The sequence below is a fragment of the Salminus brasiliensis genome, chromosome 20, assembly GCF_030463535.1.
Source record: "Salminus brasiliensis chromosome 20, fSalBra1.hap2, whole genome shotgun sequence".
Classification (NCBI taxonomy): domain Eukaryota; kingdom Metazoa; phylum Chordata; class Actinopteri; order Characiformes; family Bryconidae; genus Salminus; species Salminus brasiliensis.
In genome coordinates, this window is record NC_132897.1 from 5,673,849 (window position 1) to 5,693,939 (window position 20,091).

At 42.2% G+C, this 20,091-nt stretch overlaps 1 protein-coding gene across 3 annotated transcripts; it reads right to left on the reverse strand.

Moving 5' to 3' along the window:
• Positions 1-651: 651 nt before the first annotated feature.
• lrrc74b (leucine rich repeat containing 74B) lies at positions 652-20,069 on the reverse strand. Of its 3 annotated transcripts, XM_072665151.1 has the most exons (11): positions 19,730-19,740; positions 19,482-19,560; positions 18,994-19,198; positions 15,919-16,061; positions 15,646-15,778; positions 12,480-12,686; positions 7,868-7,977; positions 6,275-6,390; positions 3,994-4,072; positions 3,722-3,817; positions 652-2,028 (listed from the first exon to the last, which is right to left on the reverse strand). In XM_072665151.1, the coding sequence occupies exons 3-11, from the start codon at positions 19,154-19,156 to the stop codon at positions 1,912-1,914; spliced, it is 1,164 nt and encodes a 387-aa protein (XP_072521252.1). In that variant the 5' UTR covers positions 19,157-19,198; positions 19,482-19,560; positions 19,730-19,740; the 3' UTR covers positions 652-1,911. The 3 variants fall into 3 exon arrangements, with proteins under 3 accessions (XP_072521252.1, XP_072521250.1, XP_072521251.1); XM_072665149.1 differs by lacking the exon at positions 19,482-19,560 and having other exon boundaries at positions 19,730-20,069; XM_072665150.1 differs by lacking the exons at positions 652-2,028; positions 19,482-19,560 and having other exon boundaries at positions 3,758-3,817; positions 3,934-4,072; positions 19,730-20,069.
• Between the last annotated feature and the right edge of the window lie 22 nt (positions 20,070-20,091).

Genomic DNA, 20,091 nt, shown 5'->3' on the forward strand with positions numbered 1-20,091 from the left:
AAAATATTTATTAATTGAAATAATGTATTTATTTATAAGCACAGTGTAAAGCACAGTAAAGCACAGTATAAGGCAGCCAGTCAGAACAGAGATAATTAACATATCTAAGTTTCACATTCACAGATCAGCCATAACATTAAAACCAAAACAAAGTAATTCCCCCTCGTTCCTCATTCGGCAAGGTACTAGAGGACACCACGGGACCTCTAAAGGCACCCTGTCATATTAGACACTGAGAATAACTGAGACTAAGATCTATTAAATCGTCCTGTAGGCTCTGAAGTTGGACCTCCATGGATCACATCAATGAGTCTTGGGTGCCCATGGCCAAAAGTTGTCCTTCCTTGGAGCACTTTTGGTAGGTACTGACCACTGCATAGTGGGAACACCCCACAACACACCTGCCTAATGTGTTGGAGATGCTCTGCCCGGTCGTCTAGCCGTCACAGTTTTTGGTTCTTGTCAATATATAGAGTCCACCTCCTGACAGGTCTCACTGTAATTCACTTGATTTGTCAGTGGTTTCAGTGTTATGGCTGATCAGTGTGTATAATGCCACAGTGGTCATTAATAATAATTAAAATCCCACATAATTAAAATCATACATTGTCAAAGGCCTTATTATTAACTTACTATTAATTTGAGTGGCATTTAGAATTGTGTGGCATGGGTGAAAATTGCTTTCTTGCTAAGGAAATAAAAAATGACAAATGATGAAATCTTCAACGCTCAGCTTTTATTTGTATTCATTTCATTATTTACCTTTGCATAAATGTTCTCCTTGCTCAATGTCAACCGTTCCTGAAAAGCAGAACAGCCCAAAGATGGATGGGCATATGCTAGAACCACACCTGAGGTTAGAAACGTCTTCAGCGCAGTCGCCCATGCATGGGAACATTGTTGTGTTCAACAGCTGTTCACATTAAACCGTGCAGGTGCTGCGCTGAGTAACCTTTCACTGAGTTATAATGTCAAGAGTAGAGCTTCGTCTCCTTCTGTTTTACTCTGATGAATAAATTAAAGAGGAATAGCTGCAGTTCACTGACCTTAACCTGAGCGATAGTGAAATATGTGATGTAATAAATTTACCATGAATGTCTTTCACTAATGCTTTTGCAGACAGTAGTGATTGTGGTGGTGGTGAAGACTCAAAAATATAAAGGTGCTTCAAAGGGTTCTTTGAGTGATTCAATAAAAGTGGCACTTTTGATTCCATAAATTATTACTTTTAATTATTATTATTTTATTTCTCTAATTCCTCCCGTCTTTTTAATTTGGTGCTGCCAATGAACCCACCCTAGCACTAGCAATGCTCCAGACACTAAGAGATACATGCAAAGCCAGCCTCCACCTCTTTTCAACCTGCTGCCGATACGGCATCACCAGGCAGACGTCTCGCTCTGAGGAAAGCATCGGGTCCCCAACCCCGCCGCACCAGCCAACAGATGCCTGTGCTGTCCAACATCCCTTAATCGTAATGAGGGGAGAGAGTGTGGCCAATTATGCCCTCTCAGACTCTGGCTGCTGATGGCAATGCAAAATGGCTTGGGATTTGAACTCACGACCCCTAGGCACACAGTGCTCCGGTGTTTTCTTATTCGGGACAATGGGATCCATCATCATAAGTTACAGGTTCCTCTATGGCAGGACTGTTCAATCCTGGTCCTGGAGATCTACCACCCTGAAGAGTTCAGATCCAACACAGCTGACTCTAATGTTCAGTTGCTCCTGAAGGCCTTCATTATCTGGATCAGGTGTGTTAGATTCGGGGTGGAGCTAAGCTCTGCAGGGTGGTAGATCTCCAGGACCAGGATTGAGCAGCCCTCTTCAATGGCATTGCTTGAAGAACCTTTCAAAGCACCTGTATTTTTTTTAAGAGCGTAGCTTGCGGACGCTGCATCTGAAGGCCACTCAGCTTGTTGTTTTCCGGAGAGCCCGAATCCTCCCTCCATGTTTGACTTGGAGGTTTGGTAGGGCTTCCTTGACGGAGTTGAACAAGTCTTCAAACTCCTGGTCCACACCGATGTCCTAGAATGATAGTAGCAGAGATCATAGGACAATGAACTGTGACACTGTGAACTCGTTCAAATGCACAGAGATCATGAGATCGTGCTTAATTTAAAGTATTTTACAGGGCTTTACACTCACTCAAGGGGCTTTAGCACTTTATTAGGAACACTAATACTCTACTGAGTGGGGTTTCCCTGTGCTCTCCAAACAGCACTTCTTCCACAAGATGTTGGAAGCATTCCTTTGAGGTTCTGGTCCATGTTGACATGCCTGTGTCACACAATTCCCACTGATTCTTCAGGAGCACCTTGATACTGCAAATCTCTCGTTCTGCCACATCACAGATGTTCTATTAGATTCTGATCTGGTGAGTGAGAAGACCACTGAAGACCACTGAACTCATGGTCATGTTAACATTAACGGCTCTGTGACATGGTGCATCAGCTGGAAGACACTGGAGGCTTTTGCTGGAGGTTCTTTAAAGAACCCTTTCAAAATGCTTCTACACTAAATGGACGAATAAAAAAAAGTATTGGGACACCTGCTCATTCACTGTTTCTTCCAAAATCAACAAAAAGCATTTGTCTCACTTTTGTTGGAGTAACTGTCTCTACTGTACAGGGAGGACGGCTTTCTACTAGATTTTGGAGGAGCACTGATGCGAGGATTTGATTGCATTTAGCGTTAGTAAGGTCAGGATGTTGGATGATCACCACCTCACCTCATCCCCAAACCATCCCAAAGTATTGGATGGAGCCATTGGAACCATCATCATTCCAGAGAACACAATTAGTTCCACTGCTCCACAGCTCAATGTTGCTGGGGGGAGGGGGGCTTTATACCCCTCTAGCCCACACCTGGCATTAGGCAGCATAGTGCCAATAGGTCCAGGTCAATCTGCTCTAAAGAGGGCCAATTCCATTGGCAGTACTTCTCCACAGGGACTAGACAAGCTGTGTGTCAACCTGTGTCAGCAATGGGTGCAACCTAAAGTAGATAAATGCATTCATTAGGTGGGGTGTCCACAAACATTTGGACATATACAAATGTGTGAGATACGCCAGTGATCAAAGCTACAAGTCTGTCAAAGATTAACGGAAAAAGACGGAAGACATAGATAAGCCTGATGAACAGTTGACCTGTCCAAGCTAATGAGTGGTCCTCAGTAACTCACAACACACTGATTAAGCCAATCATGTACAGATAGATTGGTCTTCATCACAGCTGCCCAACATTAAACTTTACCCCACGGCATGGAGAAGGCCAGCGGGGCCCTTTCTTCCTCTGCTTTGAACCCATGTCCAGTTTCCCTGGTTTGTTCTTCATGACATTAAAGAAAATAAACATAAAATAACATATCAGTGTTCACAATGTCCAAAAGTTTGTGGACACCCTTTCTAATGAATGCATTCAGCTACTTTAAGTTGCACCCATTGCTGACACAGATGTGCAAATTGTACACACTCAGCTTGTCTAGTCCCTGTAGAGAAGTATTGCCAATAGAATAGGACTCTCTGCAACAGAATAACATGAACCTATTGGCACTATGCTGCCTAATGCCAGTTAGTTTTCTGAAATGAAGGATGGTGTTGTGACCAGCTGGCTATCTAACAACCTGACCTCAATAACGCTCTTAGTTAAAAATGGAGATACAAGGTTTTGCATGACAGTGACACATAAAAACAAGGCTCTACAAGCAAGCAGCTCATACAGAGAAGTCCAGATGCTCCACTGCAGATGCTGGGTTTGCCTCTATGGCCTTCAGGACTGCAAAACAACCGGCTGCCTGCATGGGATTCCGAGACATCTGCAATGGTGGGAAATCAAAAGAGACTGTCAGCAGATTACCAGAGAGAAAACTGATACATCTGCACTGAGATTTAATTGAAAGTTTCACTCGACGTGCCACTTTTATCCCAGTACTCTGTCTCAGACAGTTCCCCCGCTGGTTCTACAGAAACCAATTTCCTCCATGCGCCTTACTTTGAGAATCCGAATGTTTTTGTTCACTTTGAGGCCCACAGCTAAATGGATTGCTCCTTCAGGGGGGATGCGATTGATACTGCGGAAAGAGAGAAATCACAGATGTGAAATGACGTGTGGTGCTTCAGAAAGATGCAAGCCAAGTAAACAAGACAGGCCCCTTCAAAGGAGGCCATTTAATTGCTGACCCTGAAAAACTAGGGTCACTTTTGTCTAGGGGAACATCTTTTACATGGCTGATAGTGTCAAAGACCAAGATTTGTGTGTGTGTGTGTGGGGGGGGGGGCATTTATTCTAAGGCATGATTGGTCAATTTTGGGAAGTCTTAAAAGCTAAAACAGTTAATATGGGTAAAACCAGATGTCTGCTTTACTATTCTAGGTTAGTTGGTTAGTTTATTTATTTATTTATTTATTTATCATTAGGGATGTACCGATCACAATATTTTGCCCCCTGATCCAATCAGAGTCTCTTAATGCCGAGTATCAGCCCATACCACACAGTTTAGATCAGATGAGCTTCTGATTAATCAGATCCCTTTATTTTCAGTATCAGTTTCTATAATCAGACATTCTGGACTGATTTAGATTTAGTTTAGTCGAGACTTTTCTTAAAATGACTCTTTTATAGTTGTTTAATATCTTATAATCCAGTCTGACTCTCCTCCCTGACCAATCAGCTCCCAGCTTCTTTACAACACAGCAGTCAGGTCACTTCCTGTGTGTGTGTAAGTGTGCTTAGTGGTGGTACACACTCTGGCCTGTGGTTTCTGAATGGGCTCTTCAGTGCTGGTTTAGAAACCGAGAAAAGGCGAGCGAGTGGTTTTGCGGTTCTCCCGCTGGTAAAACGGAGCGTTTCAGTGAGAGTTTTATAAAGGGTCAGATATTATGGTCTGTTTTCAGGTTCCACTGTAAAATAGCTCCACACTGCAGAACCTCAGCTCTCTTATTTACCTTCTGAGAATATCCGCACTGCTGCAGCTGGCTGGGCTATATTGTCTGTTAATGGCACTGTATGGACACCAGATGGCGCTCTAAGGAGTGTGGTTAAAACATAGACTGGGAATATCCATTAAAATGTGCCTGTATTGGCCCAGACATCCTTTATAATTATTCATATTATTCTTATTTTAATTTCAGTGAATTTCATTACTTTTATTAATATTATGATTATTTTATTATTATTTCAGCAATTTTATGCAGTTTAGCTTTATTTTAGTTTCCATTTTAGTTTTATTTTTTCACTTTTTAAAATAAAATGACTTTTAAAAAAAAGATTTTAAGATTGCCTTACATATGTTTCATTTTTATTTTTTCCTATTAATTCTTGATTAGTTCACTGTATCAAATAATTTACTCTCATTATTAATGTTTAATGTTTTTAATTGATTGACAGATTTTAGTTGACTACATTTTTATGAACTGTAAATTCTCTTTCAGTCTCTGTTTACTGCAAAAGCTCGGCTACATTGAATATGAGTATTTTGACACTTTTGAATTAAAATAGCCAATCAGAAAAAGGGTAATTTACATAAACAGACAGTTTTGATGTCACAGCTTTTGTGATGTCATAAAAAACTATGCATTAATATATATATAGCCTTAAAAGCCTGTTTTAAAGTCACTGCTTTTGTGATGTCTTAAAAAAAACAATGCACTTACATTATTACATGATGGGTATTTTAACACTCTCGAATTAAAATAGCCAACTAGAAAAAGGGCCATTTACATAAACTGAGGGTCACCGTGTATACACTTCAGAGTGAAAATGAAGGTGGATTGATGGAGAGACAATGCAGGGTTGGGTAGAGTAACATTAACACATCCTCAGGTACATGTTTTAATCTTCAGTAAAGTAATGGGACAGGCAGAAGTAAAAGTAGCCTATCAAAAACCACCATGAGTCAAAAGTGCCAGAAAATCCCTACAGTAAAACCTCTAGATACGTCCAGCATAGATCCCCATAGTTACCAAGAAACTAATTTAGATCTATGCCCTTCTGGGAGACTTTTGAAACTTGAAAATGAGGAGTATGAGCATTAGTGAAGCTCTACTAACGCAACAGACTGAAATGAATCTCTAAAAAAGGAATCTGAAACCAAATGTCAGAGACTAAATTGGGATGTTATAATAGAAATTTAAATATCCTTCAGTACTTTTACTTGAGTACATACACCTGAGTGCATGCAATTAGTTACTACTAGTTACACCTCTGACTCAGTGCTGCAGAGATCCCGCTCTCCTAATTACTGAGCTTTCAGTCATACATATAAAAAAAATACCTAACATCAAGCTCCTCCAGAGTGTTGTTCTCTTTCAGGCCCTCACCCAGAGCCACTGCTCCCTCTTTGCTGAGTCCATTGTAGGATAGGTCCACAGCTCGCAAGAATATGTTAGCCTTCAAACATTAACATCCAACATTAATGAGTACACCATACCTACTAGAACTGCTCATCATATCCAGCACTCTGGGTGGAGCACACTTTCAGAAAATGCCATACATACATACACTCAGCGAGCTCTGGACTAATACTGGGTAGGGTGTCCCGTTGCTCTTAAAACAGCCGTAATTCTTCATGACATACATTCAACATTTCTTTTTGAGATTTGGGCCCATGTTGATAATTACTGCTGACTTTTTAGGAGCAAATCTCCCTAAAAAGTGACTTTACACCTTGGTCTGGGTAGTTTCACACTTCCACTTTATTATTAATAAAGTCTTTGGTGGGTCCTGAGTGGTCCAGCAGAATAAGGCCAATCAGAAAAGGGCTAATTTACATAAACAGCCTGCTTTTGTGATGTCAATGCAATGCATTGATATATAGCCTTCAAAGCCTGTTTTGAAGTCATTGCTTTCATGATGTCATAAAAAAACAATGCACTTTCATATAGCAGCTTAGCCCGCCCATTTACTCTGAAGTTATGAGTATTTTAACGCTTTTAAAATAAATGAAATTAAATTAAAGCCAATCAGAAAAAAGGGCCATTTACATAAACAGCCAGTTTTGATGTCACGGCTTTTGTGATGTCATAAAAAAACTATGCATTAATATATACAGCCTTCAAAGCCAGTTTTGAAGTCACTGCTTTTGTGATGTCATAAAAAACAATACATTAGTATGTATAGCCTTCAAAGCCTGAAGGCTTCAAAAAAAAAAAAAAACATGTTATACATGTAACATGTTATACATTATTACATGATGGGTATTTTAACACTCTTGCATTAAAATTGCCAATCAGAAACAGGACCATTTACATAAACAGCCCATTTTGAAGTCACTGCTTTTGTGATGTCATAAAAACAATGCATTGATATGTAGCCATTAAAGCCTGTTTTAAAGTCTTTGCCTTTGTGATGTCATAAAAACCAATGTATCTACACATAGCAACCCAAACTGTTTTGAAGTCATTGCTTTTGTGATGTCATAAAAGTCAATGCATTGATATGCCCTACTGTCATAAAATACTATGCCTATACATATACTCTACAGAGTCTGTTCTGAAGTCATTGTTTTTGTGATGTCCCAAAAACCAAAGCATTTGCATATAACCAATCCATTGACTGAATGTACATGTCGACTTAATAAACAAGAAGCATGTGGGATACGGATTGCTTAAAGCTCAGAATAGCAACACTGCAGTCAGTCCAGGTTGCCACCACAGAACAGGCGAGTAAAAGGCTCCTGTAAGTTCCACTATGTGCAGCCATTGATGTTTGAAAGTTTTCGATTGCACAGCACGAAAAACTAGGTCCTGGCAGTTGCAGCTGACGAGGATTAAGGTATTAGGTGTTTAATCACGGTTATTGGGCTGATCGATATGGCTGGGCCGGAGTGGCTTCCTGTGGAGCATGAAATAAGAGTTATCACTTTTACCCCGAGGCCTCTGGCTAAAGCAATGGCTCCTGTTCCTCGAATGCAGTTCCAGGCCAGATTGAGTGACTTTAATCCTGTGTTCTCAGCAAGAGCAGCACCCAGAATTTCCCCTAAGGGGGCAGAAGAAGGAGAGAGAGAAAGAGAGGGACAGAGAGGAGGAGTGAGAAAGACTTCTATAAAGGAGAATGAACTGTTGTGCAGTCTTTGTGTGCCTCGAATATGAAATATTTGCAATGCAATGTGATTATCTGAGGCTCATGAAAGAAAATAAGGCGAGAAATTGAATATACATACATTATATCACACTGTCAGCGCTTATTAGACTTCCTCATCGGTCACGGTGGTAGAAGGATAAACATATGCTCCAGTAGGGGAGCATGATAGCTTTAAAAAGATAGAAAGATACTGCCATATGCACCATGGAGGGAGCGGCGCCAGTTGGAATGGGCCGTGAATGCATGAATCACAGCCTGCTCGCAGAATAATTCCACATGAAGACTCCCGAGCAATATTGGCTTCTTCCTGAATTATATACATCATCAGTCCATTTTCACACTCCTGTCATTCATTGTGCCGTAGCCAGCAGGCTCTATATCTACAATCCTCCCACCCAACACACTTCGGCCGCTAATCTTTAGTCATTCACTGTATGTGAGATCCACTCTATGGATCTGTATGGCTGTCCTAATCCTCCGCGAACACACAGGCCTACTGTGCGGTCACACAAAATGCTCTATTCAATGAAGGCTTTAGTCATAAGAAGAGCACGCAGGGGGAGGACTGACAGTGTTTTGGGGAGGCGAGGATGAATTTATAGCTCACATTTTCGGAGCGCGAGGTGCTACAGGTGCTACAGTACTTAGCAGAAAAAAAATGACTCACCTGTTTTTATTATTTCAAATGGGACCATTTCAGGCCCCAATTATGCCAAAAGAAAGACAGCTGTTCAGTGCGGAGCATGGTAATCCAGGTGTTTTCATTGTAAGCGTAAATAAATAAATAAATAAATAAACACATGACTTTCATGTTTCCAAAGTTTCCAAAAGTAATGTAATCTTCTTTTCTTTATATTCTACAAAATAAAGTCCTTTGTATAAGTAAATTAGCCCCACCCATTTACTCTGAACTTATAAGGATTATTTTAACCCTTTAATTTAAAATAGCCAATCAGAAAAGGGGTCATTTACATACATTATTCCTAAATGCACAGAAACAGAAACTGCCTGTTTTGAACTCACTGATTCTGTGATTTCCTAAAGACCACTGCATTTCCATAAAGCCTAATGAATGATGTCACAAAACCAATGAATGAATGAATAAATGAACAAATAAATAAAATAAATAAATAAATAAATAAATAAATGCATGACTGTCATGTTTCAAGTTTTCAAAGTAATTTCATCTTGTTTTCTTTATATGCTACAAAATAAAGTCCTTGGTAAGAGTAAATCTGCCTGTTCAGCCTATAGCCTCACCCAGTTATAAAGAGAACACATTCGATTCAAAATGGCCAATCAGAAAAGAGGTCATTTACATACATTATACTTAAATACACAGAAACAGAAACAGCCTGTCTTGAACTCACTGATTCTGTGATTTCCTAAAGACCACTGCATTTACATGAAGCCCAATGAGCCTGTTGTGAAGGCATTGCTTTTGTGATGCCAATGAATGAATGAATAAATAACTAAATAAATAAATAAATAAATACATGACTTTCATAGGTCTGGTTTCCGAAGTAACTTCATCTAGTTTTCAATATTTTCTACATTTTTCACATATTTTATTGTTTTAGTTTGAGGTTCACTGCTGATGTTTGTGTGGGTTTACGCCTGAAAAGCAGCTATAATTAAATGTTTAGCCTCCCTTTAAAATTAAAACTAAAAACACAAAATGACAGTGTTTTTAAGATTGTACTGGTTTTAAGATTTGTACTGTCGGGTGAAAAAAGTAGGAAAATTGAAATATATTTAAACTGTTTCGGTGAGGAGACGGGAGCGAGCCACCCCTTTACCCGTGGCCGGGCAGGATAACGAACCTAAAAGGGCCTGCTCAGTCATTCACAAGAGAGACGAACACAGGGTGAGCAGGGACTGTTAGAGGGTGCGTAAAATAAAGGTACATGTGTCACTTGAACCCTGTGTTTGTGTCGTCTCTGAGCCCCGCTGCCAATCAGGTTGTGGCGGTCACGCCCCTTTTCTCAGGGCTTGTGTCACATGTTTAAACATAGAGATCTGAACAATACTGAGATAATACTGGGGTAATATAACTAAACACATACAACGGAAGACATGCCTTTGTAAGTTATTAGTAAAATTTAAATAATAGACATTCAATTGCCCTAACCTTTTCCTCACAAAAAATGCATTTCTATTAATTATATGATGTTTATATAAGGATTAAATAATGTTTAAAGGCATTTCTTTAGTTGTGTGAGTTTAGCTAGATTACCACATCGCACACTCTTTCAAACATTGTCAAAAACGATGAGAAAATGTCCTATTTTCCATTACATGGGCGCTTTCAGCTACACCTGCACAGGCAGTGCTAGTAGGTGAAAAAGGTCTCCTCCTGAGGTCCACTTTGGGAATTTGTAGGGGTTGTCGTGTATTTGTCTCAATCTGAGAAGCAGTCTAAAATACTCCTTATAACTATAATGGAAATAAGTGAGCTACATTTCTGCCGTCTGATTGGTGGCTGTATTGAATTGTTGTTGCAACTTGTGACATCACAAACATGTTCATTTCTAATTGGCTGTTTTTGCTAACAGTGTTTTTCAAACCTTTACAAGCTTCAACACAGTCTAGACCAGGGCTGCTCAATCCTGGTCCTGGAGATCTGACTCTAATGTTCCGTTGCTCCTGAAGGCCTTCATTATCTGGATCAGGTGTTAGTGTTAGATTCAGGGTGGAGCTAAACTCTGCAGGGTGGAAGATCTCCAGGACCAGGATTGAGCAGCCCTGGTCGACGCGAAACGCGAGACTGAGAAAAATGTCATTGTCCACCATATGAACCCTTTCATTTACACCAGCACAAGCAGTGCTAGTGGCAGTGGTGGCTCAGCGGTTAGAGCGCTGGGTTATTGACAACAGTGTTGTGGGTTCGATTCCCGGGCTTGGCAACCTGCCACTGTTGGGCCCTTGAGCAAAGCCCTTTACCCTCTCTGCTCCCCAGGTGCTGGAGTTGGCTACCCACTGCTCTGGGTGTGTGTACTCACTGTCCCTAGTTCACTAGTGTAAGTGTGTGTTCACTACCACAGATGGGTTAAATGCGGAGGACACATTTTGCTGTACACTATACAGTGACAAATACGTGCACCTGCACCTTTAGTGGGCGAGAAAGATCTGCTTCTACCGGCGCCTGTTTTTGGTCCGATTATGACATTTGTGTGGGTTTAGTGAGCTATGCATACCATATCATGGTGGTTGGTGTGGCGCAACAGATAACACCACTACCTGCCACTGAACTATCACACCATGTGGGAGACTGGGGTTCGATTCCTGGTCTGGGTGACTGTGGCGTTGCGTTACACCAATAAGAGTCCTTGGGCAAGACTCCTAACACTACACTGACCCCCCTCTGTAATACCAGTAACCTTGTAGGTCGCTCTGGATAAGAGCGTCAGCTAAATGCCATAAATGTGATTCAGTGATCTGAAAGAGTAGGCCTATATATATTTAGATGTGATTTTGTGACATCAGAAAAACAACACATTTTAAAATGGGCTGTTTTGGAAACTTGAAATCACACACTCTTTCAAACATGTCCTATTTTCCATGACCAGGGCCCTTTAAGCTACACCTGCAGTAGCAGTGCAAGGAAAGGTCTCCTTCTACCAGCGCCTTATAAATCAGTGGTAAATCATCTAAAAGAGCATGTCTGATTCATTGTGTTCATGGCACCATGTTCTGCTGCAGTACTGCATCTTACTCCATCTCCACGGTCGTTTGGACTGTCGTTTGGACTGAGGCGTATTGAGCAGAGCTTTTATGGCCATGGTCATCAACATTATGTACAAGCCTGAAAATATTAAACCCTCGCTGTTATATGCATTATTCATGAGGCGGAATACATCAGGAGACGTGATGTTCTTCAAGCGCTCATGACCACTCGCGTAGTCTCCATCACCAGATGATCCTGCCCTGGGCTACGCAGCATGCAAACGACTAGAGCGCTTTCCAAGACGCACTGCCTGAAACAGACGGCCTTGACAAGCGTCAGCCCTCGCGAGTTCCTCACTTCACTTTCACACAGTTCAATTGAGAAGAGCTAAACACTGGTTGGTTGACTGGTTAGTTGTTATTGTGCTAAATGGAACCAATAAGGGTTCTTTGGAGCGATGGGTGCTATGGAAGAGACAATTGTGGTGACTCAAAGAAAGAGTTGGGCTGGTGGGTCCAGAGCTTTGCTGCATCCCAACCTGCAGCACTTAAGACTACACTGTTTAAAAATGGGTTCTTTAAGGGTTCCTCAGTAAAGGCTTGAGGTTGTAAAAGCATCTGAAACCCTAAACATTTGCTAAGAGTGACTCTAAGAGTGTTTTCTTATCTACTGAAGATGAAATCAGTGTTTCAGCATGAGTCTAAAGCTACCACATAGCTCACGGTTGTACCTGCTGCCTCTCCTAGCCGGTTGTGACTCAGGTCCAGGTGCTGCAGGTTCTGGTTTCTGCTCAGGGCCTCGGCCAGGTGTCTGGCCGCTCTCTCTTCCAGACAGTTTCCAGAAAGGTTGAGGGACACCAGGGTAGTGTTCTCCAGCAGCATGCTGGCCAGTGCATTGGCTCCATCCTGGCCTAGCTGGTTCTCTGACAGGTCTATTTCTGAAAGGGAGTCAGGAACAAACACACTTACTTATCTTTTATGTATGAAGACTTCATAAATGTGTAAAAAACACATATTTTACATAAATAATAGCCAAAGAAATATGACCATCTTCTCAACAAAATAAGTAAAACTAGTTTCATATTTAAACAACTTAAACTTTGACGGTTTTAAGCAGAAACACTATAAATCTTTGGCCAAAGCCACTGAAGAACTCCTTTTGGTTTATATCTTGTGGAGTCCCTCAGGTTTCTATTTTAGGGCCCATAAAATTTATGTTAATTATGACAAAGTAGTTCTATAGTAGAGTGAAGATCTGGTGCGTGGGCTTACATACACAGCATCTAAGGACCATGTCTGAAATTGATATTTGTGAGTGGGGAGAACCTTTTAAAGGTTTAAAGAACTTTCACATCTTCAACAACAAAAGCTTCTATATCAATTTAATTCTAAGAGCTTTAAACGTTAGAATGGTTCCTCACAAGTTCTTTTAGAATGAGAAACATCTAAACCATCTATTTAAAGTTTTTTTTAGGAAGTACTCCACCAAAACAGCTCAGACCTATTGTGAGGTGGAGCCTCCATGGAGCACATCATTGAGGCTTGGGAACCCATGACCGTGTCCTTCCTTGGACAACCAGTGCATACCGGGAACACCCCACAATACCTGCCTGAGGTATTGGAGATGCTCTGACCTTGAACCGTCGTCTAGCCATCACCATTTGGTTTTTTCTACTTGCTGCCCAATATGTAGATCTCTACCCTTGACAGGTGCTCTGGAAGCAGACACTCAACGTTATTCACTTCACCCATCGTAAGTGGTTGTAATGTAATGGCTAATCAATGATAGGATCAGATTTCGGACTGACAGGTTCTGTGCTCAGTGCTGTCTGTCTGAAAGCTGCCTTTAGCTGAAGTGTGTACAGTATTGCTTAGTGACGGAAACCAACCAGTCACCTTTGTTCTCTAATTCTGGATCAGCGCTGTGAGAAGCTGTGCGAGTCTTATTTAAACAAGAGCAGGAATTTTTTTCCGCTCCTAATAAAGCCAATCTTGCCCTTTCATTAAATGTGCTGACATACTGAGCAGGCCGTAATGTGCAGAAAAAAGCAGCAGGACAAATCCATCATATGAAGTGCTCACCTGTTTCAGAAGAGGCGGCTTCAACCGCACGACTTCTCTCAAACGTTTGTTCACGAGCTTTTCTCAGAAGGCATATTTTCAGCTTCTTAATGTATGCCAAGATGTGATGCTAATGATATATGATGCATGATTGTATTATTATGAACTTATAATACCTGTGTTTGCATTGCACCCTTCCTCCAGTCATGAATATCCAATAAAAAAGGGCTCACTCTTAATCTCATCCAGGAGACTTAGGAACCCGCCACCATGTTTAACAGCAGAGAAAATATGCAGAAAGAGAATGTGAAATACTGCCTTTGTTCATCCTTCAGTTAAAAAGCTGTTCAAGCACTATATGTCCAAATGTTTGTGGACACCCCTTCTAAAGAATGCATTCGGATTCTTTTAAGTTGCACCCATTGCTGACACAAATGTGCACCTGCACACACACACAACTTGTCTAGTCCCTGTAGGGAAGCACTGCTAATAGGATAGGACTCTCTGGAGCAGATAAACATGAACCTATCGACACTGTGCCTAATGCCAGACGTGGCATTGGTGCTCCATCCAATACTTTTGGGATGAATTGGGGAGTAGTTGGGGATCAAATCCTTGCAGCAATGCTCTAAAAATGTGGCAGAAAGACTTCTCTGGACAGAAGAGACAGTTACTTCAAGAAAACCAGGATAAACTCTTTATAAATATTGTTGACTTTGGAAGAAACATTGAATAAGCAGGTGTCCCAATACTTTTGTCCATATAGTGTAAGTTGTTTCTGGGTTATTTTTGACCCTAAGGACAAAGGAGTGCACAGAATGTTTAGACAACCTACGGGTTAAGCAACCTCAACCTCAAGTACACTTTAATGGACTGTAGCATTATAAAGTTTAGAATACTGTTGGCAACAGGCCTCGTCCAACATCGCTACCACGGCGTTAGCCCTCCGGCTACCGGGCTTGTCCAACATCACGACCGTGGCATTAGCATAGCCCAGCTCCCTTAGTGGAAGCTAACGTGAATTGCAGTGTTTCTGTATTAACAGCTGATGTGTAACAGCTGTGCTGGACTATGGTCATGATTCTGTGACTGTATAACAACTTTTATGCCAAGACCACAAGTATACGATCCATTAGCATAGTGCTAACTGCTTGCCGAAGTCGCCACATACTCGCATTAAACCTCATTGAGTTCATTTTAAACAGACTAGTTTAAGTGGAGTCCAACATTATATGGATACTACATCTACAAACGGCCTCCTTAGCATAGTTTGAGATGAGATTACATAACGTTAATAGAGGAATTACGACTTCATGAATTTAGCTAGCCTTAGCGGACACAGCATTTAGCAACACAGTAAATGAAAAAAGAACCCGTATCCAGTCTGACGGGTCCGCATCAGTGCAGAACGGTACGGTGCAGCCTTGATTACCAGTTGGTCACCAATTTTTTGTAGGTGGGTAAAGCCTGCAAGGTGGTTTAACTATACAAGGCCAGTTTGTGGTTGATGGTTTGGGGTCATGGCCCAATTCTGGCCATACTTTGATGACTACATTGAGGACCACAGCCATTACTGGCTTCAGTTGGATGAGATTTAGCCCAAAATAAAAATGCCAAAACTTTTCACATGGTAGGTTCTATAGGGGTCACATGTAGCCCAGAGTTTAAGTGCCATGACATACCTTAAATGTGGCTACTACAGCTGGACCAGTTTCACAATGCACTTTCCATTGCCAGAACTGACCCACAACTGCTTTAATTGGACCATGCTTCATTTATCTATCTGGGATAGTACTGCAAGTGTGTAGAAGGTATGCATCCATTTCAGAAAATCACCTGTGATGTAACAGTTCTCCTTCAGCATGTCAGCCACGGCCGCCCCGCCTACTCCTTCCATCCAATTATCTCGCAGATTCAGCTTCAAGATGAAGGTGTTGGTTACCAAGGTAACCGCCAGAGCCATGGTACCCTACAGAGCAGAGTTGTCAACATTTTTTTCTGTTGTTTATTTATCTTTGTGATCAATAGTGAGCAAAAATAACCCAGCTATGCTTTATTCATGCACGGTTTCCGTAGTGATGCGCACATCTTCAGAGATCGGGAGTTTACCTGAGGACCAAGTCCGTGGTGCACCATGCTCAGCTCGCTTTTGTGCATGTTTCTGAGGAAGTAGGAGACAGGGATCACACCTAGCATCGTACACACCTCTCTGTAGCGGGCCTGGCCTGTGGGATCATACTGGGCTTTCTCTTCTGTAACACAACCGAATACATGACATCTGTCATTTCATCTCATTGCTGTAGATGCCAATAGGTGGGATATTGACAACATGGCATTTTCTATAACAAAATATTCATATGCAAAGAATAATCAATATGTTGATGACTAATCAGTGTCAGACATTCAGTGAACCAGTCCATTAACCCTCAGGACGGTTCTCCTTTAACCCAAAAGAGTGCCTTTTAGTTTTGCACTGGAGCTTCAAGGCTAAGGTACATCATATGGTCAAAAGTATGTGGACCATCACATCTTGTTGGACGTTTCATTCCATTAATTTCATTGAGGCCTACACTCAAAGGCCACACTCTTCTGCGAAGGCCTTTCACAAGACTTTGAAAAGAACTTGATGGTCCAGCTACTCTCAGAGGTGTTGAGGTCCAGGTTTTCATGGACTTTGGCTTTGTGCATTGTCAAGGCCTTCCCAAAATTGTTGCCACAAGGTTAGAAACACACAGCTGTCAATGTTGTTGAAGACTGTTGGATTAACACCAATGCTCGAAGTGGGCTGGTACGCACCTGTACACAGTACTGGCACTACTTCCACATTTTACTCTTTGGTGAACCAGGATGTTTTCCTGCTAACTACAAAGCTAACTGCTCTCTGTGCTGCCAAGAGGAGATGCAATCTTAGGTAAGCTAAGGTCGGGTCTCCTTGGTTGAAATAGTATTGTATAGAGAAGTGGTGTGAAGACATACCGTGACATTAATGTGTGTGTCACAGTCCATAGCGATAGCATGACGACTCTACAATGCTATCTTGGCGTTAGCAACTCACCTTGCCTTGCAACCTTCTACTTCATCACTACTGCCGCGTTAGCAATGTTACCACACCGGCCTTGCCCTGCAACACTAACACAGCCACCGCTGGCTTTGCCAAGCAATGCTATCATGTTGATTGCCGGCCTCGTCCAACATCACTACCATGGTGATAACCTTGCTATCTTGGCGTTAGCATTGCTGCTGCAGCGTTAGTCATGAGATCCTGGACCCTTCACTCCTAAACACTAGTAAATCGGTGGTCTACAGCTTAAGGCTCTGAGGGCAAGGCTTGACTCCTTTACCAGGCAGAGTCACATGACAAGCTCTACGTAAACTTAAGAGAGGTCATTTTATGCCACAGAATCTTTTTCACAATAAATAGCAGATATTTTGGTCCCAAACCAAACCATTGACGTTTCTATGCAGCCAGTGGAGGTCCGGCAAACTGGCTTGCCTATTTTCCACACTTCAAGCACTGATTAACACCACCCTTCACCTCAACAAGGGCCAAACCCAAACTCTCCAGGCCATCATCCCTCCCCACCAGACTTTACTGTTGGCACAGCACAGTCCAGTGGGTGGCGTTCTTCTGGCATCTGCCAAACCCAGGTTCATTCATCAGTCTGCCAGATACTGAAGTGTGATTCATCATTTCAGAGAACATATTCCCACCACTCCTTACATCACTCCAGCCACTCCTGACATATAGGAAAACAGAGCCAGGCCTTCTCATACAACATCAGTGCCAGTGACCAGTGTGTTTGTCTATGGAGAACGGATTTCAACAAGGTAGTGCACATCGCTATGTGTGTGAGCTAAATGCTGGGTGACAGCAGAGTGTGTGGCTTAGAGGGTTGCCAGATTGCTACAGTGATTTTCAGGCTTTCAGTAACAGTAAACCAAACCAACATGGTCTAATAATTAATTGTTGAATTGATTTTTATCAATAATGTTTATTAATCATTTATAAAGTATTTTATAAGCAGTGCAGCATCACTGCTCACCCCCTTTGTGTACAGCTATACTGCAGAACTGCTCAGTCTCTGCCCGGTTAACCAAAACATGTGGGAGTTGAACCTCCCTAGAAACTTTAGGCCAATCAAAGTCTTGGGTAGTTAAGCAGCACAGTGAACTTTCAAGAGGCCCTGATGTCTTCCCTGCACACCAATCTGGCAACACTGGTCGCATAAACAGTCTAATCTTCAACTCATTTTGAGTTTCCCATAACTTTCCATAACAATGCAGGGCATTGTGGGATTGTTACAAAGTAGTGCACTATATAGTGCATAATGCACAGTTTCGGACACAGCTTCTATATTTGCAAATTTGTGGGCGTTTCTGATAAAATGGCCAATGTATGTAAATGTGGTGTGTCCATTTTATTTGTACACCACCACAGTTTTCAGTTCCTAGGAACGAGGAAGTGACGTGTAGGCCCACGCAGGAGGTCTTAGAGTTCAAGAGACTCCCAAAAGGCTGCCTAATGCAAGCAGGAAGGCGATCTACTGGTGAAGCGCTGTCCGTTAGCTGCTTGGTGAAGTGAAACAGTGGCATCGGCAAATCAGCTACGACAGCGAGCCGTTGTTCGCCATTAAGACGGCCAATTATGATAAATGTGGAAAATTCCCAAGCCATTCATTAAGCTATGCAGAGGCACACTGCATTAATACAGCAGATGGTCATCTCTAATAAGCTGAATAAACAGCCATGAGAGAGAGAGAGAGAGAGAGAGAGAGAGAGAGAGATAGCACGTGGGTTTAGACCAGTGATTTATGTAGATGTAGGAGACTGCGTAGGTGTTCCAGTATCTTCAGAACAAGCAGGTGAGAAATGGAGAGCGAGAAAGAGAGAGAGAGAGAGAGAGAGAGAGAGAGAGAGAGAGAGAGAGAATGAGAGAGTGAGGCAGAGCGAGAAAGAGAGAGAATCTGTCTGAAATCAAAAGTATGACTCATGACTGTTAGCCCGTTTTATTCCCTGTAGAGCAGCAACCACACACTCTCTGCCCCTTAGCTTTCTGACACCCTCTATCATAACATGCTCACCCACACTCTCTCTATCTCTCTGTCTCTCTCTCTCTCTCTCTCTCTTACTCTCACTCTCTCGCTCTCACTTTTTCATTTTTAATAAGAACTCTTGCTACACAACCTTCGAGCTCCAGCTCAGTGTCATAATCTTCATCCGTGCTGAAGCACACTCCGTCTTTGTGCTGTCCGTCAACTGCTCCACTGCTTTGACCACTGGTCTCAGCCTCGTCTTCCTCACCACCACCACCCTCCTCCTTTTCCTCCTCCTTGTCATTTTCGGCCATCTCCCCTGCACTCGACCTCTGACTGCTTGCTCTGACCACTGTCTGCGAGAGGAAGCATGTTTAGTTGGTTAGAAGTTTAACAGATAGGCCTACAATCAGTGGACAAAAGTATTGAGACACCTGCTCATGTATTATTTCTTCTGAAAGCAAGGGTATTAAAAGTTCATTCTGCTTTTGTTGGAGTAACTGTCTCTACTGTCCAAGGAAAAGGCTTTCTAATAGATTTTGGAGGAACATTGCTGTGAGGGTTTGATAGCATTTAGTGACATGAGTATTTTTTAGTTAGGTCAGGATGTCGGGGGGCCTTATAACCCCTCTAGCTCACCTCTGAGATTAGGCAGCATGGGGCCAATATGTTGAGGTTTATCTGCTCCAGAGAGTCCTATCCTATTGGCAATACTTCTCTACAGGGACAAGACAAGCCGTGTATATGCATTTGCACATCTGTGTCAGCAATGGACGCAAGTTCAAGTAGCTGAAACTGCATTTATTGGAAGAGGTGTCCACAAATGTGTTTCACCAATGTGTTTCACCTGTCAGTGCTGTCATGTTATGGCTGATCAGCCCACTCACCTGGTTGTCCACACTCCCCCTGCTGTAGATGTTTCGTGGTCTGCTGGGCGGCCTGCTCCCAATCCCTCCTAACAGCTCTCTCACATGCTCTTCTTCATCATTACCACCATCCTCATCCTCATGCACCGATGGCAGCAGTGTCTCCCTGGCTACCTTCTTTCCCACCACCATACTGTGGGTGTGTGTTGGTCGGGGGTCTTTTAGGGATATTACAGAATCTAAGCTGAATATCCTTTGTCCAAGTCCAGCTTCAATCAAACACAGGGACCGGTCAGGTAACCAGGTGTTGGATTTCCTTCAACTTAAACACTCAGAGTGAAAGGAAATCAGGGCTGGAGTGTGTTATGTTGCCCTGGTGTGGG